Raw genomic sequence first — 20,186 nt, 5'->3', positions numbered from 1 at the left:
AACTATAGTAGAGGAACCAAGAAATCCAAAATCTAGTGTTATAAAATCTTAATTTAAACTTTAGACAATCTTTTAAAAAACTGTATTTTTCTAAGACTGCTAGGCAAATGGCCAAATACAAAATTTAAAATGTCCAAAAATTTGACAGATGAATAGAAATTTGAATCTTTCTTGCAGATAAATTGAAAAGAGAAGGAGCTAAAAAGTGTTGCTTCTGGAAAGGGAACTGGGAGAAGAAAAAAAGGGATGAGGAGAAATCAGCGGTGGGCACTGGAGAAAGGACAGTTAACATTCTTTCCAACTCCATGTTCTTGGGGCTTAAAATCAGCAACAGAGGATGCATTTATCCCATGACAATCAGCAACTGATACAAACTAAGGCATCCTTTCTCTGTACCTTCCCTTCCCCAACTCCTATTTCATTGTTTATCAGCATGTCACCAGGAGGAATAGGAAAGGGTACCACTGGTGTTCCTTAAAAGTATTTGTTTTGTAATGTTTATTATGTGCATGTACCATACTGATAAAAATTAAAGTACATTAGCCAGGCACGGTGGTGCGCCTGTAGTCCCAGCTACTTGGGATGCTGAGGCAGGAGGATCGCTTGAGCCCAGGAGTGAGACGTTGCAGTGAGCCATGATGATACCCCTGCACTCTAGCCCAGACAACAGAGTGAGACCTTGTCTTCAAAAAAAAAAAAAAAATTAAACTACATTGAAAGAAGATGATATTATTAAAACAATGGAATAATTCAGAGATTATTACACAGGATCCGCTAGGTTGAAAGGCAATCATAACATTTCCGTGGTAATACATTAATAATAATGGAAACGTGGGAGACCAAAATATGCCTACTCCAGATATGAAGGATTGTTGAGCTGAAGTCAATTAAGAAGAAACAAATACAGGAGAGCTCTCTGCCCTCCCTCAATTAGCCTAAAAGCAGGACACAGATTTATGAAGACAAAAGGTATCTCTGCCCCTCTCCACCAGGGAGAACAAAGGTCAACCACTGAAGACAGTTGTCTAGCCTTTTCAGCCTGGCAATGATACCAAAGTAATTTATGTTAACAAGTTTTACTAACTAACCTTTATCCACCATTTATTTGCCTTCCTCTCAATTTGCCACCCATAGACACTCAAAGTCCTTTTCCTTTCAAAGTCTTTCACTTCTCTAAAAATGTACTGGTTTTTGTTGAAATTGCTACATAAGGTGAAATGTGAAGCTGTTTCTTGCAGAACTGTTCGTTCTCTGGTGTCTCCCGTGTATATATGAAACATACCTGTTCATAAACTTGCTTTTCTCTTGTTAATCTATCTTTCATAACAGGGATATATTCCAACTAAGATCCTACTGGGGGTTATTAATACTCCCCTACAGTTTGAACTCCATCAATCTAAATTGGTTGCCATGGGTATTAAAAGGCACTACTGATCTTGAATAGTAGCGTGAGCACTTGCATAGTCAATGTAATTTGATTTCCCCAGGAAAGTTGACTCAATGAATAAAAGTTATCAAACCCAAATTTATATTTATTTTTAAGACATAGATTTTTATGAAAGTATATGATTTTAGAATTGATAAACTAAATAATTACATCAATTCTGGATTTATTTCATTTTCAGATTAACTGAGAACTAGACAAAAACTGCTTTGTTTTGAACACTGTATTGTAAATTATAATTGCCCAATATGTACATCTAAGTATTTGCCATTGCAGCATAATTAATTCAAAATTATACAGGACTAAAGATACAAAAGGGGCAAGGGTTAGGCTAATATAAATTAACCTTAGATCATACCCTTGTAATTACATTTTTTAATCCTCAAATATGAACTGGTTGTCTTGACAGTGACATCATTATTGTTATAAAGTGGAATGTAAAAGAAAAATGCCCTTCAGTCGAGGTCTGCAGTGAATCAAAGTTTTATAACACATGTCTAAATGTATATAAACACTTTAAAGAAAAGACAAAAAAAGAAATATAGAATCCAAAAACCAACTCCAGTCCTGTAGTCCATTTTGCCTATTTCTTTTTCCTAATTTCTCCAACAAATAAAGATTCTGTTCTTTCAGAGGTCAAAGTAGCCTGCCAAAGGGCAAAATTGGTCAGTTGACATGATGTAGAGAAGTGATTGATGATATCTCATCAACTCTCTCCACTGCAGCCATCTGGCCTGTGGATTAGAAGCCATTCATACCTTGTTTCATTTACACATGTGAAGGACTCCTTGAAGAACTGAATATTAAACATCTTATTGAGAAATTCTGTGAATGCATAAAGTCAGAAAAAAATGAGATAAGTTTTGAAGGATTTCCCACTTCCATGATTCCTAATTTTCATGTCATGTATTTTAATGTCTGAATAAACAGCAAAGTAAACCTGAGCTCATATTCACAGGTTTTAGTTTCCAGTTCACTACTGACTTTAATCAAACCATTTAACCTTTCAATGTCCTTGGTTTCACCATTTCTGAAACTAATGCATCTTCCTAAGTCTGGAAACATGTTCTTAAGTAGAGCACCAGAAAAAAAAAAAAAAAATGATGTGAGTGCACAGACCCACAATCATCCTGTTAACTCTGACTCTGCCAGGTCCTATAGTTACACCTGTCTTACACCTGATCTATTTCAGCCAGGACAGCCTTCCTCCACCTGTTGGTAGAAACAGATCACTTAGCTCATTTTCTGGCCCCTGAATTACCGGACATTGGAAGTGAAGGTGAGGAGAGATTGTAACTAAACTTACAGGATTTTCTTTATTATCATTTATTAAATATAATCAAAATAACAATGTAAAACGAAATTATTAAGCTGCATGAATGCGAATTTATAACACACATACTTTAATTCTGACACAATAATTCTGAACCATCCCTTATCACTTTCTGTCTTGATTTATAGTTTTTAGTGAATTTGCTTCATCTTTTGTTCTGTATCATAAACTTTTAGGGGAGATACATTTATCTTTCCAGCCAGGCCCCACAGGATACTTAATGTAGTCTCTAAGATATAGCAAGTACTTAATAATTACTTATAAAATTGAATGAAGACATAATCTATTATATTTTGTTGGTAAGTTAAGCTTTGGAAAAATATATACAGTAGTTCCCCCCAATCCATGGGGCATACATTCCATCACCCCCAGTGGATGCCTGAAACTGCAGATAGTACCAAACTCTACGTATACTTGCCTTTAATGCCTTTTCCATTTTAACAAAACACTTATCACAAACTGTGGCCATAACTTTTGCAGTCTGAGGAGTGACAGCAAAACAAGCACAAATTTCTTTTTCTTTCTTCAGAATTTCAGAGATAGAAAATTCATTCTTACCATTGATCTTAGCAACCTCAGCATCTTTCCCTATTAAGTCAAGTACTTACACCCTTTCCCTTAAAGGAAACATTTTACTGCTTCTCTTTGGCATAGCCAAATTGCTACTCTCGCACTTTGGGGCCATTATTAACTAAAATTAGGGTTACTTGAACACAAGCACGGCAATACCACAACAGTTTATCTGACAACGGTGAGAGCTACTCAGTGACTAGCAATCCAGGAGCGTGTACAGCGTGGTTATGCTGGAGAAAGGGATGAATCACACCCAGAGTAGGACACACCAGGATGGCCCGAGATTTCATCTCATTACTCAAAACGGCATATAATTTAAAACTTGTGAATTGGACTGTGGTTGACTCCAGGAAACTGAAACCTAGTAAAAGGAAACCAGAGATAAAGGGGGACTGCTGTATTTAATTTTTAGTGTGGATTTTTAAAATTTATCTACTTGGTTCTTTTTGATAATAAACATCTTTCCCCCTCATATGACAACTGTATATGTCTGTAAATTAAACAACTTCATGATAACAACAGCTTACGTTTTTCTTTGTTTTTAACTTATTTGTTCCAAACGACACCATAAAGTAGACAAGGATCATGATGTCCATTTTACAGATAAGGAAATTTAAAAGTAGCAGAACTAGGACTTTGATTATGTATTTAACTACAGGACTCCTTGGAATATTTGTGATATTTAATCCTAATGATTTTTTTAAATTATGAATTTGAATTTATAATAATAAAGACTTTCTCTAACAAATGTTAGATATCCCCAGTCTCACTATTCCTACTTACAAAGTATCTGCCATTTTTCTCCCCTCCCTCCCTTTCCTGTCCCTCATCTTCTCTCCCTCCCTCCTTCCCTGGCTTACTCCCTCATTCTCTTCTTCCTTCTCTCCTACCTTCTTTCCACAAATATCCTGGCTCCTTTGCAGTTCATACCAAAATGTGTATGCACTTCCTTGGGCTACCATAAAAAAAAAAAAATTATCCAAACTTGGTGCTGTAAAACACAAAAATGTATTGCCTCACAATTCTGGAGGTTAGAAGTCTGAAATCAAGCTGTCAACCTCACCATATTTCCTCTGAAACCTGAAGGGGAGAATCCTTCTTCTACATTCTGGTGTTTGCTGGTGATTCTTGGCATTCCTTGGCTTATAGATGTATCACTCCAATCACTACCTCTGTAGTTATATGGCTGTCTTTTCTTGTGTATTGTCACATCATTTTTTTTCCCATGTTCCACTCTCTATAACTCTGTGTTCCTGACATCTACCAACCCTTGGTCACCACACTACCCTCTGCCCAAATTCAGTGAGAATTAAACATCTGGTTCCCTGTCTTCCACTCTGCTCTATTTTTCACAGCAGTCTTAATGACTTCAACAGACCCTCATTCAGCACCTGCCTCTTACTTCATTATCTCACCACCATTGACTTTTTTCCTTCCACACCACCTCAGCCACCATCATCCTTGGTTATACTCTTGACTTTGTCATTATTAATTACTGCAATGTTTCCAAAAGCTTTATTTCAAACATCCAACTCTAATCTTCATTTCCCACATCTTCCACCTTCCAACAATTCTTTCCCCTCGTTGAAATCATGAATCCATGGAGCACATCACTGGTGTTTTGCTGTCCATCTCAGCCTCCTATCCAGATCTTCCTCAGATTAGCTTTCATAATCCACCATAACTTCTTCAAAACACCCTTAATTCCCTGCCCCTCTCTCACTCCAACTTTATTGCCCAGGTAAAGCTTAATCCAAGTAAATCCATCTCTTTAACTGCTCTTCAACTGAGCCCAAGCAGTTAAGAGTGGCTATAAAAAAATCCACATTTATGTTCACTGCTCTCATGTTGAATTCTTGATCACAAATATCAAATGGAAAAGAAACATCACCTAAAAATCCTACTACACTTCCTTATTATTTTCATTCTCCCACTTTCCAGAAAATCTATCCGTACTTTCACCTGTTCTTAAAATATTTTATATCCAGTTTTCCTCTCACCCTTAGTTACTAATCTTGTCTCATACACTTATTCAGAAAATAAAAACCATTAGATGGAAACTCCCTCATCTTTCCACCACCCAATTTACCACCTCTCTGTCTTCTATTCTAATGCTCTATTATCAATCCTATTCCCTCTCACCCAAAGAACCCATTTATACAACTAGTTATCCTCTCTACATGCTTCAACTCTGGTGTGTCTTTCTACTGCATCTCTTTTATTAACATTTGTACATGCTCTATTAACCCCTCCAACGACTTCCCTATTTTTGTGTTCCCCTTTACAGCAAAACTTTTTTCCAGGGTTTGGTAATGTCACTGTCTCACTTCCTTATTTCCTATTTTCTCTCAACTCACTCTTACTGGGCTTCTTTCCCCAATAGTTATTGTCAAGCTCATTTCTCCATGTAACCAAATTAAAAGAAACCTTTCATGCCCTCACCTCACCATCCCAACAGCAGCAAAGAGAGTTAACTACAGGTACATCCTTCCTCCTTCCTTGATTTCTTGGCCATTTCCCCCTCTTCTCATGCCTAAATCCTCAGTCCCTTGTCTAGTTACACTGTCTTTAAATGAGCTTACTCGGTCCCAGAACTTTATATCAATAATTCCTCAACTTCTATCTCCAACTATGACTTCTTTACAGACCTCCAGAAGCCTATTTCAGCTGCCCATGTGGTAACCTTACTTTGATATCTAACAGGGATTTCAAACTTGATGTCATTAAATATAGTATTTGTATTCTCCCATACCTGTTACTTCCCCCCACCCGCTCCCCCGCCTCCAAGACTAAGTTCAATCCCACCTCTTGAATTTCCTTTCTTTTTTTCCACAAAAGCCCTTGGCAGACTCCTTATGGTCTTCTGGGTCTCAGTTCAAATGTCACCTCCACAGGGAGGCCTTGTCTGACTTCCACATTTAAAGGAGGCCCTACTAGTCATTCTGCATCACATTATCCTGGCATATTTTTACCAACACTCATGACATTATCTGAAATTGCTGTATACTTAAAAAAAAGACTGCCTATCATTTCTCTACTCTAATGCAACTTTATTGATTACAGAACTCTTTTATGTCTTGTTTGCAAATATGTTTCTAAAATCTAGACTGATGCCTAGTACGTAGTAAGAAATTGATATTTTTGAATGAACGAAAAAGAAGTCAGAGTAAATGCCTATGTTTTAAAAATATTAAAATAACAGATTGTCAAAGAGATAGAAAAGCCACTACAGTCATTATTGTTTTAATATCTAACATTAATTGCATACTTGCCACATGTTGTAACTATTAAAAATGATGAATATGTAGTATTTCCTTCAACTGTCACACAACTCTATGATGTAAGTACAATTTCTATACCCATTTTACACTAAGGAAACTGAAAAGGAAAGTTTAAGTTATTTACCAAGGTCAGAACTAGTGAGTGGTAGAGCTAAGATATGAACACTCGCTCTCTAATTCCAGAGCCTACACTCTTAGCTAATACTCTATGCTGCTCATTCATTAGAATTAGAATAAATAATAATGATCCATTACTTATCATCAATAAATATTATAATGGACTGAGGCTAGTGGCCTATTGCTGTTCCTGAATTTATCTGAGGTTGGTTTTGGTAGATTATATGTTTCTAAAGTAGCATTAATTTTGTTGTGATTTTATGATTCATTAACATCTAATTTTCTTAAAATCTGTGATATTTCTACTTGTCTTATTTGTATTTCTTATTTCTACTTTTTCTTATTTTACCCTTACATTAAACTTCTGTTAAAATAATTTGTTTAAAAGAAAACATAAACTATTTAAGAATGTGAAAAAAAGTTCAAATTTATCAGTATTCAAACAAATGCAAATTAAGCCAATCAGACAAAAGTTTTCATTTATTTATTTAAAAAATAAAAATAATTTTTAACACTAGAAAGGGTATCATTTTATACACATTCATACATTGCTAGCAGCCATATGAAGTAGTAGTACCATTTGGGCAACAATTTGAAAATATCTAAAATCCTTAAAATAGTCACAGTTAGCAATGATGATTTCCCTTCTAGGATCCTACTGTAATATTGTGATCTTAAGTATAAAGGATATTTTAAAGTTTTGTTTATTACTGTCGAGTCTTGGGGCAGAAGGGGTGATGGGCATTAATTTACATGAACTATGAATTTTTCTCTAAAAATGTTTTTATCTCTTTCAAAAAAGACAAAGGCTTAAGCACACAAATGTTTGAAGTTCAGGTTGCAAGTGAACTTTAGCTTTAAAATGTAGCATGAATCAAAATTTATTTTGGTTAACACAGAAGTATGTTTTGCTTTATTAAATTGTCACTGTGGGAAAAAATGTATTAAATCAAAAGTAGCTACACTTACAGACTCTTTCTTCCTCCTGAGTGCCAGGAAGAAAAAAATTGTACACACAGGCCTGCTTATGTATACACACATGTACATGCATGACCACTCATACTTCTAATATAAAGGCGGGCTAGAATAAAAAAATCCTTTGAGAATCGGGTGTCTGCCAGAGTGGTTGGTCCTGGGGGGGAGGCGTGGGGAGGCTGGAACAATATAAAAGTTTCCATCGCATGATGGGACAGCTGCAGTTAGTATTACATTTATTCATTCAAGATAACAACCTGAGATTTATGAATGTTCCATTCAAGATAACAACCTAAGGCCCAACCTTACTCTTCCTCTTTTCCCAGTGCAGAAAAAATAAGGAACCGTGCAGGCAGTCAAGCCACGCCCTAGAAAGAAGCACTGAATCAGCACTAGGTCAAAAGGACCCACCAAAGGAAACTACATCCAGATGCCTGAGAGTTCTATAACCTAGAAGCAGCGTCAGGAAGATGAGATAAATGGGTAATTGGTTCCATTTCCATTTTGTTCTTTCTGTCTTTCCACCCCAAAATGTCCCCCTTTTCCTCTCTAAAACATCTTTTTAAAGATGCTTAATTCAGTTGAAGCATGTAGGTGAGAAAGACTGAACCGAAATGCACTACATATCACTGACGTCAACCCTCTCGAGTGTATTTTCAACACAATGCTTTAAGCAGAAAAATTGTTCTTAATAACTGACTACTAAAAAATGAGGTAAATGTCTGAAAATAAGAGGGAGGCTTGAGTAAATTTCGGTATCTCCACCCACAAGGAATCTTATGCTACTATTTACAACTGTTTAAAAAGTTAATAAGAATATGAAGAAATAGTTCTGAGAGGACATAAAAGCAAATATAAAACTTTTGTGATTAAAAGTATTTAGGGGAAAAAATACCACATGCATGGAAAAGAAAAGTACTACATCAATATTAGCATGGATGGTTTGGGACGGGTGATACAACTATGTATGTTTGGGGTCATTTTTAAAATTTTTTTTTTTACATCTTTTAAATCTTCTGTAGTGATCATGAAAAATAATTTAAAAATTAAATCACAGAAATGAAAAAAAGTATAATATAAGTTAATGCACAGAAAGGAGCACTTTGTTCTGAAAGGTGCCATGCTTTAGCTTTAGGGATCTATGAAAAGAACTGAATGTCTTTCTTTGAATTATGGAAGATTTCAAATTTTATACTCCAGCACTCCTCAATATCTGGCACAGAACAATATCTGAAAGAAGGCCTCCAAGGTTTCAGGTCACTGTGGCACAAAGAGTCAGAGAAGGATAATGTGAATTCTGTAGCCCCCGTTGTGTAGTTTTCACCGACAATCATCAACCAACAAACACATTGGAGAAATCAGCTTAGAGAGTTCCATCTACTTTTTTGAATCTCTGGTCTTCATTTCTAGTTAAACACAGCATTATTCAAGAAACACAAAACGTGAATTTATTAATTCCAGATCACCCTGACAGAGAACTCCAGCCAAATATAGTAGGAGTGAATGTTTCCTCTCTGCTTAGGCAAGATTTAAATTAAGTGTATTCATTTGACTAAAAAAGAAAAGTAGGCAGGTAGGCATGAAGGAAGTTAAAAAATCAGCTGTATAAGTATAAGAAATCCATATAGCCAGTACAAATGGTATACTTAATCCTACCTAGCATGTAAATCAAATAGCTAAGACAACACCTCTCCATTTCCTTAATATGATCACACAGCAGGTCACATTTCCAAACAATTTCACCATTGCCATATTTTATTTCAAACCATCCTTAAAAGACTGATCAATAGGAAACTCACTGAAGAATCAGCAAACTCTTCACAGTGGCTGAATGATTTCCGCAAGGTCAGAAAGCAAGGGATCTAACATGTATAGCAAAAATATGCCCAGGCTTACCCCCTATTTTATGATATGTACTCATTTTAATTAGCAAATAGTAAATACACATTCTCTTCTATAATTTTGCTGTAGATTTTCACATTACCTTTTCATTAGGCCTACTAACATTTTTAAAGTTTTAACATGTTACCATAGTCACTTTTTAAAATCAGTCAAAGAATTTCACAAAGATTAAGATCTACTTAGATTAGTCAATACTGGGTAGGTATTATAAAATCAGTTGAAAACTGACAGATGAAGTGTTAGGAGAGAAGTAAAAGTATTGAGGGTTCGGGAGTGGAGGTGGAGGAGAACTAGCAAAGAATGGTGGAAAATAAAATATGGGGGGAAGGGGTACAGTCATGAATCATGGGGGGATGCATCCATGATCACCATCTGTATAAATCAGGCCTGGAGTTGACATGTAATTTTGTGTGGGTCCCCTGAGAAGTAGCCCTCAGGGCTTAATTATTGATGAAGAGATTTTTCTTCAAAGTGGCCCAGTCAGGAATGTCACGAGGGGACATTCATAAGCACTTATAATATCAATTTCCAAGCACCTGGGAGGTAGGGACACAGATTGTGTGTTTAATTATTATGATAGAGGTAGAGGTAGTGAGCATGTTATTCCATAGCCACGCTAAAATTCTCAAAGAAATAAAATTATTATAACTAGTACAAAAAGTTTAATATCTGAGTCATCTTTCAGAAAAGATCATCCTTTACCTTTTCCTGATACAAAATAGGTTGATCTCCAACTTACTCTTTCCTAAGAGTTAAGAAAGTTATTCATAAGCAAATGTAGTATGTTTGGGGGATGCTTAAAAGTCTAGAAAAACCGTCTTTGAAGCTAATGTGTTTGCTTAGAAAGAAGATAGGTTAGTACAAAGAGATATCTTGGTTTGTTTGTTTTAATTGTGTAGGAATTTCTTTTCAGAAAAGAATAGTATCAAATCCCTTCTAAATGTCAATGAGAATACCAAAAATTAATTTTTACATATGCATCTAACCTAATCTAGTCTCAAAAACACTCAAAAAAACACCAAAGAATCAAGTCATATGTATGTTACATTAAAAAAGTAAGAGTCAGCCCTAGATGTGAATCTTATTTCCCTGGATAACAGATGTGGATAATCCTGCATAGGGAAAACCTATGCCATATATCAGCAGGCTGGCAATAACAATGGATATTATTAATAAAAACACATTTTTAAATAGAAATGAAATGAAATGAGTTTCTTCAAATTGAACTAAATTTCAGAAACTCCCCCATCTCACCTGTAATACTGACAAATGGAATTCAGTAACTTTTTCATAATGCAGACCTGTAACATTTATGAATTTATAATAAGCCTCTCTATTAATTCTTTTAACTTTATTAACTCACCCCTCCCTCACAGATTCTAACGGACTTCAGTACCACTAGTTAATTCTTGGAGTTAAAGCAAATTCCAGCCAATTGGCATTTATATAACACACATAGTGATGGATGCAATAATAATACTTAAAATAAGTACTACCACTTTAAAAAGCATATAGTTGTGTGACAGATGCCATCTGAAACTTTTTATGTACATGACTCCAATTAATCTTTATAGCTATTGCATGAAATACATAGGATTAGATCCAATTTACCGAGTAAAAAATGATAGTCCAGGAAAGAAATTGACAACAACCACATAAATATTAAAAAATAAAAGAGCCAGCATTTGAAACCAGGTCTGTTTTAATACAATGCCTTTCTTTTCTTGGTACTAACTATGAAATGAAGCTTTATTTTGGGAAGTATAAAATAAATTAACTTCATACAAAAGTACTTAATTACTGATATCAATAAATATATATCTGTGGTGAACCACCTAAAATAAAATTTATATATTGAGTTGAATGCAGACATATCATATCTATTAGTGTAACATTTTAATTAAAAGCAATGGAAGCAGTAATAATTATAAACCATAGGAAGGACGTAATGCTATTAAGAGTTATCTCAGTAGTATAATTGGCTCCTGGATATCAGTGAACACCCACACTATTGATATTTAAGGCCAAAAAAAAACCTTCTGTCTCAATATGGTGGACTAAGAGCAAATGAAGTCGAGAAGGTAAACACATCAAATTTAAAATCAAAGTCCTGATTACAGACAAATTTATAATCCTAGAATGCCTTATTAAATAATTTTAAGGTATAATATAAATGAAATAAAATTTTCTTGACAGTTTTAAGGACTCTCCAGGTCTCTGTTACATAGCTGTCGTGTGTCTATAGAGCTAAAATGTAGAAAAGTAAATTGACCAATCCTACTTTTCAATTTCCTTTTTAGCTGTATTGAAGGCTAGATTGTATCACATCTCTCCTCAGATTCTCTTTGTCATGATATTTTATGAAAATCTTTTTCTGTCTCATTGTCTTTTAGTTTTGGTGTTCCAAATTTTGCAACTTAAATTTATACTAATTATTAGAATTCTCCCACAGTGATCAGAGACATCTTTACCTTACTGGGAGGTCTAGTTTTCAGCCGTTGGGTTGTTGTCTGTTTATGAGTTTGGTAAAATGCTGTATTCAGATTGTTAAAGAAAGGTATGATTGCTTAAAGATTTTCTATAACTGGATCAGCATTTTGACTCCAAATCTTAATATTTTTATTAATTCCTTACTGTTAATATTCAGCTATCCAAATGTGGACTTTTCCTCCAGAATATAAGAGAGGAGGCTATTGAATTCCAGCACACTTTAGAATTAAGCAATCAGTCAACACTATCTGCTATCATTAAGATTAAGCAGATCCAATCTAAAAATCACCCCAGTGATAGAGCCATCATTAGTCATTGATCTCACAGTTTTTAATAAAACTACTAAAATTGGTCATCTGAATTCATGTTCAAGAGAGAATTTTTTTAAAAAAACCACACTGAAATGCACATGAAAATGCTCAAACATAGAAATATGCAGTACCTTAAAACTACAAGGAGCTATCACTGGAATCAGTGACTCTTCGAATCAGTTAATTAGACACATTTCTGCTCCCCAGCTCAACTTCTTAGAAAGAAGAAACATTTTAAAGTACGGACCACAAAATAGCTTGAAATACGGAGGACAAATATACTTTCAACAACTCTAACTCACAAAATAAGTTTTAAAAGTTTAAAAAAATAAAAGGCTTTAAAAGCCTCAGTAAGTTAAGAATACATTTCCACAATATTTGTGGTACCCAATCATTAAAAAGGAGAGAAGAAATGACTGTTACTTACACATTCAGGAAAAATATAAAAATAAAAATAAAAATAAATAAATAACCCACGGCTTCTACAGAGTTGAATCTTTATTCTTTCCTTTGGATCCATAACCCTCCTCTCTCCCCAGGAACAAATGCAATCGCGATAAAGGCTGTTCTGAATTTTTTTTTTTTTTTTTTTTGCCATCTCTGCTAATTTATAACCCCCATGCCTTTCCTTTTTTTCAAAATTCTTAAAATTCACTTTCTCCAATACATTTAAATTATGCTCCCATTTTCCAAATTTACCATTTTTAATCTAATTTTCCCAGTTAATAAATACAGAAAATTCTCAATTACCGTCTCAAATGAATGGACGTAATAACATCAGTAATTCAGAAACCATTTCTATTTGATTCAAATGTATTTGATTTGGGGGATAATGGACAAAGATCCCTTTTTACTCAAACTAAATGTGAAATAAGTTTATAACCCCTTAACACTCATTAACTAAAAATTCAAGGAAAGGATCTCGAGATTCTAATTGTGACTAAGGAAGCAATAGAGTGGTTGAAAGCAACTTGGTTTGGCTGTAAATATTTATCAAAATTATTAGTACTCAAATAGTTAAAAGCTTGGCGCAACTGCGTACATTTTCCTCTAACTATACAATTTTACAGTCTATTCTCAATTATCCTTGCCAGTGGAGGGGAACAAGATATTGAACAAAAGTGAACTATTCCAAAATCATTCTCACTTGCTTTTAAATGTGCAGATATTGACATCATACCAGCTACCAATTCAATCTAAATGAAGAAGTACTATCAAGTTACTGCTGAAGCCAGGGAAAGTGCCCAATGTCCAATAGGAACTTCTGATTTTCCGAGGAGAGTTTGTATTCAAAAGTCATTCTTGACAAAATTCAGACTGTATCCAAATTGTAAGCCCACGTAGTAAAACCACTTGTAAAAGTATATAACTGTTGTTAATGGACTTTAGAGTATTAATTATGTCATTGGCAGTGATTTTCCTGAGGATAAGATATTTTTTATCTTTATTGTTTAACATATTTGTTCTTTTTCCTGACAAGAAGCTGTCAACTTGTGGCATTTGTATATTATCCGTACTATTATTATTTTCCTTACTTAACAGATTATGCAAGTGCAGCTCAGAGAAGGTAGGTAACTTGCCCAAAGTTACACAGCTTTTAAAAAGGGGAAAAGCTAGACCTCAATCCAAGGCCAGGCTCCAAACCTCATTAATGTGTTTGGGGAAAAAAACAAAACACAACTTGAATTCTTACACTACTTCTATGATTACTACTACAACAACAACAATTTTGAGTAGACAAGCAAGGTTCTGTTACCAAATCATTCATCCTTTCTATGCCTGTCTCCAAGGCCAGTGATATTCCACCTTTGGAGTCTGGTGACCTGATTGTTTTCCATATTCCAAACCCTTCAAATCCCTATGTGATATTGGATTTAGGATAGAAATTATAGAACTATCATTCAAAGCACCTTTATATATACCTCAGTAACATTTTCCCCTAGAAACAAAAATATTTCTTGGCTCCTTCACTGAAACCAGAGGTTCTGCAGGTAATTTGCAAGGAAAATTAAATCACTATTATAGTTGGTTGTCACCTTCTGTTCTTTTCACACTTACCAAGTACTTTTCACATTTGTCAATGTGTTCTTATCTGATTTACTATCTACTTTATAACAACAATTTTTTAAAAGATTACTTGCTTCTCCATGTATTTGAAGCTAAGACAATGATCACAATCAGATCAATCTCTAGACAAAGGTTTTAATGAATGTGTTCAAGGAAAGCATTCAAATTTGACAGAAAACTGAGCCTCCATATTTCATTCTGATTCTTCAACACAACAATGAACTTTGGTAAATCAGTAGGATCAACTGAGACATCTATGCTTGAATGTGCTCCCCTAGGCTTAATGTATTTTTCCTCACTGCATTATATTTTAATGATTAATTTCATACTCTTTCATGGTATTTTAGCTCATGTATCACGGGTATTACTTTCAAGGAAAAGTAAAGCACTGTGTGCGATGAAAGATGTTACCGATTAAAGTGTCACATACGGGAACTACATAAAAGCTGAAGGAGTTTGAATACTATCACTCTAGATTAAAAGTAATATCAGGCAGACTGGCCAAACAGGCCAAGGTTAAACAGAGTCAAGTGGAGTGGGAAGAAGGCTTGAGCTTCCTCAATGTTCTTGGTAGAAATAATATGTGAAATTAAGTTGGACATTTAATGTTTCACTGGCATCTTTTTCCTCAGTGGAATATAGGTAAGAACTGATTTCAAAGACAATTGCAAGAGAGATACAGAGAAAGAAATCAATTAAGCAAATAACATACCATTGTGAAATTAAACAGTCAAAAGCCACCCAACCTCTGACATACGGATCTCTGAAATCAGTACTGCTAGAATGCTATCAGAATTTTGCTATTTAACTTGCTAAGAAAAAAAAAAATTGGGGTTAGTCAACAAAGACCAAAAATGATTAGAACCTAAATCAAACATAGAAAAAGACAAGTCATCTCTTACTCTGTGCACAGATTAACAAATATTTTATTAAATGTATCATATTTATCAATATCAAAAAGTCAAGTATCCACAAGAGAAACCACAATTAAACTAACTAGAGATGTCCACAGGAAGTCCACATGATAAACTTTGGCTCTTGTTACTAAAATGGTTTTTCAAAGCAGGGTATGGAGCCTGAAGAAACTCTACTACCTTCCTTCAAACAGAGTACAAAGTTTCTCCAATCAACGACAGAGCAAAATGCTGCAAAAGCAGCTATTTTCAAACAGGTGGTTTTAAACTTTTACTTAAGCCGCCAAAAAAAAAAAACTGAGGAAAGAAAATTTTTTGTTATTTCTAAAAAAAATACACACAAACACAAACACGTGTTCTACCAGAGCAGGAGACTGAAATAAAGAAAAGCTCCAAACAAAACAGAATTAAAAACCAAAAAACTAACAAGCAGTTTGTCTTAGCTCAGAAGTGCTGGCCTCGGGTTAGCATGTCTAAAATCACTGTTTATAATTAACGCTTCTCATCGTATACATAAGGTACTAGGGAGAACTCAAAGGAAATGGCCATGTTGTTTCAGGTAGGACCTTATTCACAGAAAGCTGACATTTTTACAGAAAGAGTGCAAGAGGAAATCAAAAACTGTTGAGAGGAGAGAAAAATACAGTTCACTTCCGCTTTTCTGAGGGCACAGCATTTTTCGTGTTCTCAATACTTTGTCCCATCCTCCCCACGTTAAATCATTTCGTAAATACTATGCCTTGCGGCAACCGCCACCGCTGACGCACCGCTCTTTTTTTATTTCTATAGTTCACCCTTGCGCATAGCAGGATTCAGCAATCGAAGGTGAGGGCAGTGGGCAGGCGTCCAGAAACAACATAGGGAGGCTAAGAGGGAGGCGCGGGGGTAGAACGGGTGGGAAAGGGGCGCTCACTATCCCCCAGAGTCCACCTCTCCCCAGCTCCCGTGCTTTTTCAGTCACTGCCGCTCAGGGCAAGACAAGACCGGCTTCCTTAAATCCCCTCAGAAGTAAACAAGTCCCAGCGCTAAGGGCAGCCCCGCCAGTACCGGAAAGTCCTCCACCTCTCTCCCGCCTGCCCACGCGGGGCTCTGGGTCAGCGCTCCTCCGCCTCCCGCAGATCTCCCGCGGGGGAAACTTTCCCGCGTCTCCCATTCCTCCCCCGGCGCGGTGGCCACGGAGGCCTCTCGGGTACCAACCAGCTGGGCCGCCCTCCCGCCCCGGGCAAGCCGGCGCGCAGGGGATACCTCGATGTCCGCCGCGTCCTTGCTAAGCACAGGGGCCATGGCAGTGCCTATAGTCTTGAGTCTCCCACAGACAGACCCTCCTAGCGTCCTCAGGCTCCAGTCAGAGACCGAAGTAACAGCACGCCCGAGCGCGAGTGCAAATAGGAAAGCGAAGGCAAAGGCCGGGGGCGTGGGGGCGGGGCGGGACGGGGCGGGGCGGCGACGCCCCCGGGGCGGGGCTGCGCGCTCGGCCCTGCGGCTTCCCGCGCTGTGCAGAGCCGCTGAGCCCGGCCTTCCGCCGTCCCGTCAGCACCCGACCCCAGCCTGGCTGCTTGTTTTCCTCCTGCGGGTGGGAGGAACAGGGCCATGCAATGGGGACTGGCCTTTGCTCTATAACTGATAAAGGCTCAGCCAGGCAGGAGGGGCCAGATGTGAGGGATCCCCGGATTAAAGATAAAAACTGTTGGCGCTCCAAGTGACACATTGCACTTTTTCTTTCCTTCAGCACCAACCCCGCGGCAGAAGCATTGTCTAAGGGGCAACTGCATCTTCAGAAACTCCTCAGGGATGAGGTAGTAGATGTTACTCCGTCCGTCAGCAAATAGGCGTGCAGGGCTTTGGGCTACCGTGGAGGATACAGGAGCACCGGTCTTCTGAGAGTTCACAATCCCTAGGGGCGGGGCAGGGAGGCAAGCAAAAATATCTACAGCCGGGATCGGCAAGTGGTAAGTGCTGTAGGCGGTACATAATCAAGGTTGTAATTTTGCAGAACAATCTATTCTAATGGCTATTTAAAAAAAATATATTATTCTGAAATGTGAAGCTCCTCTGAAGAGCTGCTATTCATGTTTTGCTCTAGAGCTTGCTGGGGAGACGGGAGAGATTTCATTTAGGGTTGGTCCCAATCCAGAAAATATTCACCTCTTCCTTGAGGGTATCTGTATTCCAGATCTCTCTCCTTTTCTCCCCCAGTTAAATGACTTTCCCCCCTTTTCCCCCATAACATTTTATACTTATTTCTATTAAGGCATTTATGGCACTCTTTCATCTTCTTGGCTAGATTGTGATCACCTGGGAGTCAGGTATTTCCCCTTTATCATTGTTTTTTCATTAGTACATTCATCATTTTATTCAACAAACATTTATTGAGCACCTTCACTATGCCAGACACTGTGTTAGGTTCTCTGGATATAGTCTTCAAGAAGACACATCACTCTCATGAAGGTTATACTCCAAGTAAGCAAAATATGATGCCTGCTTGGAAGGTGAAAGAGGAATAGTGCAGAGTAACTGTGGCATGGGTGCCTTGGGTGGTTAGGGTAGACTTCTCTGAAGAAGCCAGCAGATTACCTTCCAGACCCTGGAATTTACTAGAGAATGGATACATTTTTCTTGAATCAAATATTATTATTGTGAGAAACCATAGAGTTAAATAGAAACCTTAGACTCATCCTTCGGTCTTTTATCCTCATTCCCTCATTTAATCCATTCCCAAGCTCTAAGGAGTCAGCCTCATAAACAGATCTTAAATCATTCATTCTCCATCTTCAGTGCATCCACCATGGTCCAAGCTATTAGTATTCCAGCTTCTACTCTTACCTCCTCTCTACTCCAGACTGAGCTTTAAAAAATATTAATTGGCTCATGCCACACAGACACGCACCCACACACCTACAAACCCATGGTATAAATCCTTCATGGTCCACTGCAGTCAGAATGTAATACAGACTCTTTAATGAACACTGAATAACCTGTCTTGTCCCTCCTCTCCATCCTTTTCTAGGGTCCACTCTTACCTTGATTCATTATGTTCCAACTACAAACTAATCTTCTCACCCTCCAACCATTTCTCTCCCTTTTCACATCATCCTCCACTTGGAGATCTTCTTTTCCTTCTGTTCTTCCTGTAGGTCTCAGTGAAGGCTTCGCAGACCCATCCCCACCACCAACAAAATTAGACCCATCTTATCTTTGTCATTTTGGTTCATAGCAACCTGTTTTTTCATCAGAGACCTGTCAAATTTTTTTGCATGCTTATTTGAATGGGATTTGTTTAATATATGTCTTCCATTTAGAATGGAAGCTCCAGGAAGAGAGGGCCCATATCTGGTATGATTGTCTGCTCAATATTTAGTTCCTAGCCCAGGAATGAAATATAAGAGACCAAGAATACCTGGTGCTTGAATAAACAGAGTAGATCCTGAATTTGGTTTATACACTAAGCAGTTCATTTTAGAAACTTTAAGAGTACCTCACCATGTATTCTTATCATTGTACTTATTGCTGAAAAGTAAATCATAATATCAGTCAATAAATTTCTAGTTAAAATGTGTCAAATTAACTACTTCCCTTTTCATGGAGTGATGTTCCAAAGTCAGATGTTCCTGCATTTCCCCACAACCATACCTTACTACTTCCTCTATATCCTCCTGGAGATAGATACATATACGTATGTGTATATATATATATATATATATATATATACACACACACACACACACACACATATATATATAAATATGTAAACATAAACACATATAAACACACAAACTTATATACACAAACATATGTATATATTGAAAAAGAGAAAGGAGATGCCCACATATATTTTGACATACATAATGTAGGTACAATATGATATATGTATAATTATAACACACATTATTTCTTCTCCAATTTAATCAGTCAGGTTCAATATTCAATTTCCTAATTTCCAAGGATACAGACTTTTCTGCTTTTTCAGATTACACTATAACACAAATCTTATCAGGGAGCAATTGACACTTTACTTGTTTTATGGGTACAAGTATCCAAGTTATCCTTAAGAGTTAGACACTACATTCCCATATTTGTTTTCTGTGACTATTTTTCTCCTAAATGACCATAGAGGATAATTTCAAATTTTATGTTGTCTTTCTGAAGATAAGAGGTTCATCAGTGACAGTCAACAACCAAATATAAAATTTCAAATGTTATTTTACCATCCCCCAAACTTCACCAAACAGATGTATCCTGTTCTGAGATATTTAATTAAGGCGTCTAATCACATTGCTCACATGCCCTACCTATACTCTGTGATCAGTGATTGAATCTAATAATATTTTAAATCCATTGAAATTGCACATTAAACACAGTTGTACCTGTAAATACTCCAAGCTGTTTAAAGCTTACTGCAAATGCATTCACACCACACTTTTTAAAAGTTGTAAATTATGATGGCATTTGTCAAGCTGTCCCTCCATCTGGAAGCACAGTCAAATATCAGGTGTTCCACATTAATTTTTTGTAGGCTTGGGAGAGACAACTCATCTCTCAACCCAGTAGTTTATAGTACACAAATGAATATTATTATTATTACCATAGTCAGATGTAGGGCTTATGAGTCATCTTTAATGTCACATCTGAAAAGTTATTCAATATCACAAATTCAGAAACATAATAAAATTCGGATTTCCATATGCCTTTATTTTCCTCCTATAGTCTAGCATTAAGCAACATTTTGGGGAACTACTTCTTGGAAGATGATTTTCTCCCAAAAAATCAGAGACTTTGAAT

General features: G+C 36.5%; 1 protein-coding gene across 1 annotated transcript in view; it reads right to left on the bottom strand.

Moving 5' to 3' along the window:
* The window catches only part of LOC105823868 (dihydropyrimidine dehydrogenase [NADP(+)]-like), a 256,534-nt gene extending 239,706 nt beyond the window's left edge, over positions 1-16,828 (bottom strand). The window contains exon 1 of the mRNA XM_012661139.1: positions 16,653-16,828. Within this exon, the coding sequence (XP_012516593.1) occupies positions 16,653-16,691 (39 nt within the window). The 5' untranslated portion in view covers positions 16,692-16,828. The remainder of the gene's footprint in view (positions 1-16,652) is intronic.
* Between the last annotated feature and the right edge of the window lie 3,358 nt (positions 16,829-20,186).

Source organism: Propithecus coquereli, unplaced genomic scaffold (genome assembly GCF_000956105.1).
Source record: "Propithecus coquereli isolate 6110/MARCELLA unplaced genomic scaffold, Pcoq_1.0 Scaffold7, whole genome shotgun sequence".
Classification (NCBI taxonomy): domain Eukaryota; kingdom Metazoa; phylum Chordata; class Mammalia; order Primates; family Indriidae; genus Propithecus; species Propithecus coquereli.
This window is presented reverse-complemented; position numbering and strand designations above follow the sequence as displayed.